This window comes from Alnus glutinosa, chromosome 9 (assembly GCF_958979055.1).
Source record: "Alnus glutinosa chromosome 9, dhAlnGlut1.1, whole genome shotgun sequence".
Classification (NCBI taxonomy): Eukaryota; Viridiplantae; Streptophyta; class Magnoliopsida; order Fagales; family Betulaceae; genus Alnus; species Alnus glutinosa.
The window spans coordinates 13,414,930-13,426,862 of NC_084894.1; the positions used below are offsets into that span (position 1 = coordinate 13,414,930).

The following is an 11,933-nucleotide window of genomic DNA, read 5'->3' on the forward strand; positions in this document are numbered from 1 at the left end:
AGATAGTAGTACTGCTGAGTAGCTCCCTCGAGCATGCATTGTGACTCACATGGTTCGTTGCATCAAATTGATTGACGTACGTGTACAATTTTGGTAGGGGATCGGAGTCAAACCAATTGGTAGTTGGGAAATTAAAGGAGAGGTATGTATAAGCTAGCTGCTTGTGGTCAACCCTAGCTTGTATTGCATACGACGTAGTATTATATATATTGCAAGCAACTACGTACTCAGAAAGGATCGACAAAGCTAGCTAGCCCTTAAGCAAGAGGGTCATGGTCGGTCCTCATGGAGAAGTTTATATATATATATATATATATCCTCATCATCATCATCAACGCTCTCTCTCTCTCTCTCTCTCTCTCTCTCTATATATATATATATATATATCCATCCAATTAAGTCTTAATTTGTTTAATTTGACCAGCAATTAATTAATTATAATACTTGATCAATTAAGTACTGTTTCCAACCATAAGTAGCTTCTGCGAAATTTCAACAAAATTGACTCGTTTGAGTTACGAGGACGATGTTACTTCACAAAAACTGCGACTAGTATTCTTAGGCTTTTTGGGCCTTTGTATATATATATATATAGCTTTTCTAATACATGCATGCAGTAAGAATCAAGCCAAGCAGGGGACACGACGAAGTTATATATATGTCCCTTTCTGTTTGAGCATTATTGTTCATTTTGGGTTTTTTCGTAAGGACATGTTTGTAATTTGATGATATGACGCATGCAAATTAAGTTCTTAATTAAAATACATGGCCTTTTCATAGGGTTTGTTGGGGATAAATCCCACTCAACCCGATCCAAAGAGGAGATTCAAAAGTCTAATAAGGTCCAAACAGATAAGAATAATGATCAGATAAGAATAATGATCATTATCAGAAGTTTAAGAAGATATCGGATCAGAAGTCTAAGAAGATATCAGATCAGAAGTCTAAGAAGATACTCAATTAGAAGTCTAGTAAAGGATTGAAGTCCAATTAGAACTCGGACAGCAGTTCTAGATCAACAAGGAGCAGGAGTCCTAATCCAGGTTTGACTCCACCTCTATGCCTATAAATAGGCTCATACCCCAGGTATAAACTAAGACTGAATTTTATGCACAAAGCATTATTTTCTCACAGAAGCTAACTTAGGCATCGGAGCGGGACCCCCGGAAGGGTCCCTAGGTTTTGTTGTTTTGCAGAGTTATTGAGAAGCGTGAAGAACATCAAAGGAACGTGCAGATTCACACCATACCGGAAACTGTACCAACAGTTTGGCGCCGTCTGTGGGAAACGATTATTCGTTCCTCATAAAAGAAAAAGAAGATCCAGCATGGTGATGAACACACGTTCCGGAAGCCAGACCAATCGACAGCCCGTGGCCCCACAGGAACCGGCTATTCAGAATAATTTGCAGCCTCCACCGAACCCTCCCCCGGGGGGTGGAGATCAAGATCGCATAGCAGCGTTGGAAGCCCAGATTGAAGACTTAAATGCAGAATTGTTACGCATGAGGACGAGACAGCCCAATCCCGAGATGAACAGGGATGAGCGTGAGGAAGAAGATCACAATAGCAACATTAATCCTCGGAGGGAGGATGACCGTCAAGGAGATCTGAGCAGAATTATTGCCGAGCTGGAGAGAAGGTGCACGGACATGGAGATGGAAAGAAAGGACAAAGGCAGATCCGTAATGGTGGACAAGCTCCTAATGGGTACAGACTCACCCTTCACCAGACGGGTGGCAGACTATCAGCTTCCCGATAAGTTTAAGGTACCCCAAATTCTAAGTTATGCAGGAGACAGAGATCCCTTGGATCACCTAGAGAATTTCAAAGCTCATCTAGACCTTCACGGGACACCCGATGAAGTAGCATGTCGGGCCTTCCCTCTTACTCTTTCGGGGAATGCCCGAGACTGGTTCAGGAAGCTGCCCCCGAATTCCGTTGATCAGTTCAAGGAATTGTCCAAGATATTCCTAACGGAGTTCTTGGCTTTCCGGACAAGGAAGAAGCCTTCGGGATATTTGCTATCATTGCACCAGCAGGGCAATGAGAGTCTTAAGGAGTTTATGGCTCGGTTCAACCGAGAGAAGGCTACGGTCGAAGATCCGACCGAGGATATGATTTTTGCTGCCATTTATCAGGGAATTTCACCCGAGGAGCCTTTGATGAAGAAGTTGATCCGGAAGCAACCGAGTACCTTGCAGGGCCTCATGGATAAGGTAGAAGAATTCATCAATCAGGAAGAGACGCTGAAGTCTATGGCCAGTTCTAGACTACCCCGAGAGACAGCCCCAGAAAAGAAAAGGAAAGAACTCAAGAAAGCTGATTGGGAAGAGCAGAGGCAGGTAAAGAAGTTCAAAGATTACAACTTTACACCTCTCAATGCCGAGATATCAGAAGTCCTCATGGAGATCAAGAGAGATCCGGCGTTTCGGGAACCGCAAAAGATACCAGGTAATCCTCCTTATAGGAATGCAGGGAAGTATTGTGATTTCCATAAACAAGCAGGTCATTACACCGAGGGGTGCGTAACCCTAAGGTTGTTAATAGAAGAATTCATAAAGAATGGCAAGTTGGTTCGGTTCTTGGGAGAGCGACGGAACCATCAAGGAAATAACAGGCCTCGGAATCATCAGGACTATCAGCCCCGAGATCAACAGCCACAGGATTACTATCTCCGAGACCGTCCTCAGCTAGACGAAAGGCATCAAGAGAATGCTCCCCGAGATGACATAGAAAGAAGAGAGGACCGAGGAAGCAGAAGCCCTAGGCATAGAGAGCCGAGGCAACAGCGGTATCTGCCCGTGATCCCATAAAAAGGATTCTCGGGAATTTCAGGCTTGCTTTTATTTTTTAGCATTTATATTTGCAAAGAACTAGATTTTTATTTTTAATTCAGACTAGACAGAAAATTCCCCAGATTTTGGGAATAAGTATTTTCAGAATAAATGAATAAAGCTGACTTAAGCATCGGAGTGTTCCCGGTCTAGGGACCAGGAACCCGTCGATGTTGTTTCTTTTGCAGGCAAAAACTCTCGGATTAGTTCTAGCCGAGAGTCTCGGATCAGTCCTAGCCGAGAGCATGAAGAAACTTCTCGGATCAGTCCTAGCCGAGAAGGAGCCTCTCGGATCAGTCCTAGTCGAGAGCATGAAGAAACTTCTCGGATCAGTCCTAGCCGAGAAGGAGCCTCTCGGATCAGTCCTAGCCGAGAGCAAGAAGAAAAACTTCTCGGATCAGTCCTAGCCGAGAAGGAGCCTCTCGGATCAGTCCTAGCCGAGAGCAAGAAAAACTTCTCGGATCAGTCCTAGCCGAGAAGGAGCCTCTCGGATCAGTCCTAGCCGAGAGCATGAAGAAACTTCTCGGATCAGTCCTAGCCGAGAAGGAGCCTCTCGGATCAGTCCTAGCCGAGAGCAAGAAGAAAAACTTCTCGGATCAGTCCTAGCCGAGAAGGAGCCTCTCGGATCAGTCCTAGCCGAGAGCAAGAAAAACTTCTCGGATCAGTCCTAGCCGAGAAGGAGCCTCTCGGATCAGTCCTAGCCGAGAAGGAGCCTCTCGGATCAGTCCTAGCCGAGAAGGAGCCTCTCGGATCAGTCCTAGCCGAGAGCAAGAAGAAAACTCTCGGATCAGTCCTAGCCGAGACCAAGAAGAAAACTCTCGGATCAGTCCTAGCCGAGAGTCTCGGATCAGTCCTAGCCGAGACCAAGAAGAAAACTCTCGGATCAGTCCTAACCGAGAGTCCCGGATCAGTCCTAGCCGAGAGCAAGAAGAAACTTCTCGGGGGGTCGGATTTAACCTTCGGGTTTTGCAGATTTTTCAAGAGACAGGGAGAAAACCCTAAGGAAAAACAAGAAGGTAATGGGGGGTAAGATTTAACCCTCAGGTTTTGCAGGTTAGCAGGTTTTCAGAAGGAGACAAAGATCGGGTTTCCTTAGACATGGAATTCCCATTATTCAAGCAAGCTTTGGATAAGGGAATTGGGGGGTAACTGTTGGGGATAAATCCCACTCAACCCGATCCAAAGAGGAGATTCAAAAGTCTAATAAGGTCCAAACAGATAAGAATAATGATCAGATAAGAATAATGATCATTATCAGAAGTCTAAGAAGATATCGGATCAGAAGTCTAAGAAGATATCAGATCAGAAGTCTAAGAAGATACTCAATTAGAAGTCTAGTAAAGGATTGAAGTCCAATTAGAACTCGGACAGCAGTTCTAGATCAACAAGGAGCAGGAGTCCTAATCCAGGTTTGACTCCACCTCTATGCCTATAAATAGGCTCATACCCCAGGTATAAACTAAGACTGAATTTTATGCACAAAGCATTATTTTCTCACAGAAGCTAACTTAGGCATCGGAGCGGGACCCCCGGAAGGGTCCCTAGGTTTTGTTGTTTTGCAGAGTTATTGAGAAGCGTGAAGAACATCAAAGGAACGTGCAGATTCACACCATACCGGAAACTGTACCAACAGGGTTTTTGCTTCCAATTAATTAGTAACCAAAGGTGCCACTCACTAGGCATGCTAGCTGTCGTAATATTGTTCCACTAGCTGATATTGAAAGGGAAAAAAAAAATCTAAATATTATTTATGTTATGCTAATTGAAATATCTTTATTTTTTTCCTGGCACATTATAACTAGAATTGTTGAATTATTCATGAAAAATATGTTTTTCCCTCTTTAAGATTTTCATCTTCCCCTATTTAATTTAGTCTTGAAAAGCTAAATAATTTTTAGTGATTTATAAGGACCAAGTCTAAATACGCACCGGCCGCACATCACTTTAGTCACAATTTCGCGCATGAGCCACATGCATGCTTATTATTTGTTTGAATTTTATCATAAAAAAAAAAACTGTCGTAAGTGCTCTGATAGTTCTATAAAATACTGATTTCAAAAATTAATTCGATTAATTTATACAAATATTTTTCTCTTCTTTAGTTGTTACGTACACATTTTCTTACTTAGAGTAGTGTTTAATGTTTACAATCTCAAACTATAATTGGAGCATGTAATAAGTGTTGAATCCCGATGAATATTTGTCTAAGATCCATAGATGAGCTATTATTCCCATTATATATAGTATTATGCTCTACTTTCTTTAATTCAAAAATTCACACATTTTTTCTTTTAACATGAATGAATGAATTAATTAATTAACATCTTCCCTACATTAAAGTGTTGCTTAGAAACCTGATCGAGATCAGGCAATACCTGAGAAAAAGACGGGAAAGTACGTTTGATCGATTCCATTATCTTTTACAATATATTAATTGCTAAAATTAATTTCCGCAAACTTTTGAAAATAATAATAATATATATATATATATATATATATATATATATATATATATATATATATATATATATATATATATATATAGGTAGCTTTGGTGGTTAGAAGGAAGGGCAAGAGGGTGAGAACAGGAGGAACCTTTCTTTTTATAGATAAAACATTACAATCCTTATGAGGTAAAGTTATAGGGCGTAGGTAGCATGCAGAAAAAGGAGGAGTCACAGGATGGTTCATGTATTTACACCTGTTTGTCTTTTGCTAGGATCATGAGAACCCTAGCTACAAACTAATAACCAGTACAAGTCGACACCAATTAGGTCTATATCCTAGCTCTCCATGTTTTACAATATTGTCCATAATTATTTGTTTACATTTTAAAGAATTCGAACAGATGAGTGTGAAACATTACTTATATAATTTATTTGACTAAATAAAAATTAGACTGTCAAATTACTTATCTGGTTAAGTGGGTTCCATAAGTAGTCTCTCACAATTACCTGTCTGAAATGTTCTCTAAAATTTTAAGAAATAATTATAGACGATCCTAATTCTTTGAAAATTGCCTCCCCATTTTTACAAGCTGTGACATTCATTACTCACTCCCAAATTAAACACCTCATCACTTGAATTTAGGGCCAAAATTCTGATTGATGAGGCCATATATGATATATATGCAGGATGAAAAATAAAGAGTTTTATTTATATTTTGTTAATTAGGCCGGTTAGTCGTATTTAATTTAATATTTTATTTAAATTTTAAGGGTTAACTTTATTTTTTAATTCAATAATAAACTTAGCCCAAACTCAATCAAATTTGGGTTATAATTTTTAGTCTTTGAGTCCAAGTATGATTAGCATTTTTGCTAGTGTATGTTTAAGTGCTCTTTTGTACGAGTACATATAATGATTAAGTGATGAATAGACAAATTTTCCCTCTTTAATTTGAGGTGACCCCTCTTCTTTTTGGTAGTGTGACTCTATCAAATTCATTTTTTCTTTAGACTGTGTGACTTAATTCTTTTCTTTTTCTTTCTTTCTCTGTTTTCTTGTCTCAAATTCTTCTTGTCATGGATCAATTAGGGGTAAAAAGGTATAACCATGACTGCCTCGCCTTAGGTAATTAACAGTTATCAAATAATTGGCGATTAACGGTTATTTTAAGTTATAATTGTCCTACATAACTGATTTTAAATTTGGACATTTGTTTTGCTTATTTTTTGGGGTTGGACTTTCATTGAACCTCTTTTTTGGACCTTTTTTTTTTTTTTTGCCAAATATATGGTATCATTTAAAAATTCATATGAAATGACGTCATTTTGTATATATGTATGTATAGATGATTATTAATCGCACACCTTTTCACTCCTAGCATCAAATATATATATATATTCAAAGAAGGTTGCTATTTCGCAACGTCTAGATTAAGAGCAGACATTCATAATCATCTACAGACAAATATATAGTATTTGAGTGAGAGATCGATCTTGATAATAGGTTAATAAATAAATTTTAGCAATTTTACATGAAGTACGTAATACTACTTTTTCTTTTATTCTTTTATCCAAGTACGTACACATGTTTTAAGTAGTTATACATAACATGAATTGAAGTACGTAAATATGAATTAGTTATATATTTTATCTGGATATACCTAATACCTGTAGCTATCAATTCAGTTACTAGCATGACCTGTTGTATTTCCACATAATTAGCAAGACTTTGGATGCTTTGAGAAAAGGAAGAAACTAAGGTTCATATGAGCTGTCAACATTTGAGATGGAAACTTCTATTAGCTTAGCTAATTAGCAGACTTATCTAACGTTTTGACTTATGTATCTCCCAATTAATTAATAAACTTTTTTTTTTTCTTAACTTTTATATTTTCCTGTTCAATCTCTCCAAAACCATGAGGTCCTTTATTAATAATAATTATAATGCCATAAGCATTCATTCAAACCAAACTTCATTTCGCTAGTCAGTGAGAGCTTTGATTCTAAAAGGCTAGGGGGATATATATGCAAGAGATCAAAACTTCTCACAGCTAGAACCAACAAATACCCACACACACAGAGACAGAGAGAGATGGGGAGGGCTCCTTGTTGTGACAAGGCAAATGTGAAGAAGGGGCCATGGTCACCAGAAGAAGACTCAAAGCTTAAGGATTACATAGAGAAATATGGAACTGGAGGGAATTGGATTGCACTCCCACAGAAAGCTGGTAAGATTGACCTAAACAATGATCAACCCATTTCATAACCATGTTTAAATTTCTCTCTCTCATATTTTCCTCTTGTTTCTGGATCAGGTCTGAAGAGATGTGGGAAAAGTTGCAGACTGAGATGGCTTAACTATCTGAGGCCTAACATTAAACATGGTGAGTTCTCTGACGAGGAAGACAGAATAATCTGCACCCTTTTTGCAAGCATCGGAAGCAGGTATATATATACTCCAATTTCCACACTAGTTTTGACCAAATTTTGCTGTTTTCTGCTTCTTCTTTTTTGTTTTTACCAATAACTTCATCTGGAAAAATTGCCCAAATTGTTATCATTTTTCTCCATTTCTATTATAAAAGTTAGCAATATTTATCAAGAGTGAGAGGTATTTTTGGATAATTCTGCTGCCCTCTGCATGCATGCCAAGTTTAGATCTAACATCAACACCCACTCACAGCTGTTAAGCGAAAGCTGAGAGTTTTCTTCTTACGGGAAACTTAATATGTTAACAAATACAGGTGGTCAATTATAGCTGCTCAGTTGCCAGGCAGGACTGACAATGATATCAAGAACTACTGGAACACGAAGCTCAAGAAGAAGCTCATGGGGATGCTTCCTCCATCTCAGAGAAAACCTCCTGCATTCCCATCCTCTCACCAAACGCCACTGTTTCAATCTCATGAACCACTTTCATCTTCACCCTACAAAGAATGCAGCTCTTACTATTCCCCAACAACTAAATCCTTCTCATGCCTTGAGCCCACCATTTCAGTCCCATTGAGTTTTTCCAACACCGCCACTCCTTTTTTCCAAACCCAGGAGAGCTGGGTGACGACCTCCATGAAGTATTATCCTGTGAAAGAGAACCTGCTCATGTTCGGATGCGAAGGAAGCTGCAGTTCATCCGATGGGAGCTGTACTCAGATCAGCTATGGTAATGGGGGCAGAGAGATAATCAAACAAGAAGAAATGGGTTTCCAGAGCTGTATCTCCGGTGGGTTTGAAGAAAATCACAACAAGTTCATGCTTAATTACGGCTGCAATGGAGTTGAAAAGGCGAACTATTTTGGAGAATTCCCATTAGAGTATGGTGTGGAAGATGTTAAGCAAGTGATTAGCAGTAGTAATAGTGACGCAAACAGCTTGTTCAATATTGATGAAAGCAAGACACAAGAGAAGGTCATGTACTTCTACTGAAGAACTGATGTCTGACTGTAAGTAAGTAAAATCAGAAAGATTTGATGGGGTAAGGGCGTGGTGGTAGGGGAGATTCAGAAAAGACTTTTGGAGTTTCTGGGGGTTTGTGTTTTTTTTTTTTTTTTTTTTTTTTTATGGAAATTGGAAATGAAATATTGAAACATTTCTTTTTCTTTTTCTTTTTTGACAGTACATGGTAAAAGCTTCTTTTTATTTTGTGCATTTCTTTTTGGGATGTGATGATGATGTAATATTGTTGTACGGCCCTGCCTGCCTGCCTGCCTGCCTGCCTACCCGCCTGCCCGCCCTCACTGAAACTGAAACGCACCCCCCCAATCAGAAATAAATGTTTATGAAAATCTAGACAAGAGGGTTTGCACTTTGCACTGTTTCCTTTTTCTTTTTCTCTTTTCCAAACAAATTATTGGCTGAGACTTGTGCGTGGAAGTCAATTATACCCTTAAAGTTATTCGTCCGATGCATGCAGCTAGTAAAGGGTAAATTGGACCTTTGGAGGAGTTGCGCTGCTTGCGAGGATTGAGGAATATAAAAAACCCAGAATCTTTCCGATCTATGAACGAGGCTCACGGAAAAAAAGAAAAAAAAAATAGGGAACCTTCTTTGACGCTGGAAAATTTGGAATGTTGCGGAGGCCGCTCAAACTTAGTTTTTTGGTAAACTTTTTTAAATGAATTAAAGTCGGTCAGATTCCAAGTCTTTTTATTATAAAATCCTCGAATTCATTAGTTAATTAATTATCAAAAGCCTTCAACACTTGGATTTTTTTTTTTTTTGAAAGTCCGTTTGTATAACTAACCAATTGAACTGTTCTTCACTCAAACACTTGAATTATTTGTCACCCTAGCATTAGGTGAATCAGAAAATTGGAATATTGGAATGAGTCACGGCTTTCGGGAAGTGCATAGAGTTTTTTATTTTTTTATAAATGAGTGAAAATAAAATTACAACAGTAATCTAGGTTAGAACATTACAGATAAATAAAACAAAGGCAAAAAATAACATAATTCATTGCAGCAATCCGTTCAACAATCTTGGAGAGAATCCTTGAGATGAAAGTAGTGCAAAGACTTGGACATGGGAGTAGTATTAGATTTTAGGATGAACTGAAATGAAGCATTCAAGAGTATGCACAGAGAGAAAAGAAGAATGTGAATTTCTGTATAGATATGATATAAAGTATCTGTATTTATACAAAACAAATTAATGAAAGCTTAATGTAAACTAAACAACTGAAGTGTACAACTCATACTCCACCTCAACTAATTAACTGCTTAACTAATTACATAGCAACTCTAACCAACGTTGACTAAGCTAACTGTAAGTTAACTTATTTGTTTATCGCTAGTACTCCTCCTCAAGATGAAGGGAAGATATCTGAGACATTCATCTTCGAGATCAAATTGTTGAAAGGAACCCAATTACAGAGAGCTTTTGTGAAGATATCTGCCAGTTGGTGTTGACAGCTGATTTGGAGCATACGAATAAGACCTTCATGTGTCTTATCACGAACAATGTGACAGTCAAGCTCCTTATGCTTTGTGCGTTCGTGAAAAATTGGGTTTGCAGTAATATGCATAGCAGATTGGCTATCACAAAATAGAAGGGTAGCTCGAGGATGCTCAATATGAAGATCTTTAAGCAATGAAAAAAGCCATATGAATTCAAAAGTTGTGGATGACATAGATCTACATTCAAGAAAAAGTGACATAGTGTGTTGGTTCTTTGATTTCCAAAAACAAGTGAATCCCCCCAAAAAAACACAATATCTAGTTACAGATCTTTAAGTTTCAGGACATCCAACCCAGTCGAATTCACAAAAGGCTTTTAAATGATATTGGGATGAAGATGGGAAGAAAAGTTCCTGACCTGGAGATGTCTTTATATAGCATAAAATTTTGTGAGCAGTAGTAAGATGTGGTTGTCTTGGTGCAGCCATAAATTGACTTAGAAAAAGCTAAACAGATTATGACAAATCAGGTCTTGTGATGGTCAAATAAAGCAAATGACCAACTAAATTTATATAACTAGTTGGATCGTCAAGTAGTTCCCCTTCAGTACGAGACAATTTTAGATTGGACCCCGAGGGAACTTGGCAGGCTTGGTAGCTAACAATCCGCAATCTTCCAAAATTTCCAAAGCATATTTATGCTGACATACATAAATGCCCTTATCACTTTGTGCAATTCTAAACCAAGAAAGAATTCCAAAGGAACAAGGTCCTTAAGCTGAAACTGATTATTGAGAAAACACATGAGGTGTGAAATTGCTTGAATATCATTGTTGGCTAGTACAATGTCATCCACATATACTAGGAGAGCAATAAAGGAAGATCTTTGTACACGGGAAAATAATGAATAATCATATAGTCATATATATATATATATAGTCTCAAATTTCATATATCAATAAAAGGTACTTCTTGTTCTGCGCATACAGTAGTCGATAGTGAGTCTGGATAGGACTCAATCCAGACCTGATGTATTTGCTGATTTACAGTCATTCGTGCAAGACTATGTGCTGCTATGTTGCCTTCTCTTCTAACAAAGCTAACAGTCTAGGCTTGGAAATGTCTCAAAAGGTTTCGAATGTCTGCAATTAAACTTCCGTAGCATCCCGGGCATTCGCTAACCGATCGAATTACTGAGACTATCACCTGTGCATTACCTTCCAACATAACTAAATGGAAACCCATATCTCTGCATGGCTCCACCCCCTATTGAGCTGCGAACGCCTTTGCGGCTGCTGGATCGGTGAGACAAGGCTGATAAGTGCACATTGACACCCGTACCTGCCCCTTGTAGACTCGGGCAATGAGGCCCACTCCCATAATCTTGTGCTGCAGGTCAACAACAGTGTCCCAGTTCAATTTAACCCATCCAACTGGTGGTTTTGACCATTTGAGGATCCTATCCGAGGGAGCCCTAGCATTAAAGCTTGAGCTTACTGGAAATCTCTAAGAGTTTCTTTGGCACTTTCCACAAAACAGTTGGGCGGCAAGATCTTTCCTCCAAACACAGTCCAGTTTCTCCGCATCGTGTAATGCCCCACCTTTTATAAAAAGGTGTAATTGAATTTTTTTTCAATTTTCACGTGACATTACGACATTATTAGAGATGAGATATGACAGTGGAATATATATATATATATATACCAATAACACATCAGAGCTAACTGAAATACCTCTAGAAATTTATTAAAATTAATTA

General features: G+C 38.5%; 1 protein-coding gene across 1 annotated transcript; it reads left to right on the forward strand.

Annotated features, from left to right (window-relative positions):
- The first annotated feature begins 7,212 nt into the window (after nt 1-7,212).
- Nucleotides 7,213-8,922, forward strand: LOC133878078 (transcription factor RAX2-like). Its single transcript, XM_062316570.1, has 3 exons — nt 7,213-7,511; nt 7,599-7,728; nt 8,028-8,922. The coding sequence occupies exons 1-3, from the start codon at nt 7,376-7,378 to the stop codon at nt 8,704-8,706; spliced, it is 945 nt and encodes a 314-aa protein (XP_062172554.1). The 5' UTR covers nt 7,213-7,375; the 3' UTR covers nt 8,707-8,922.
- The last annotated feature ends 3,011 nt before the right edge of the window (nt 8,923-11,933 follow it).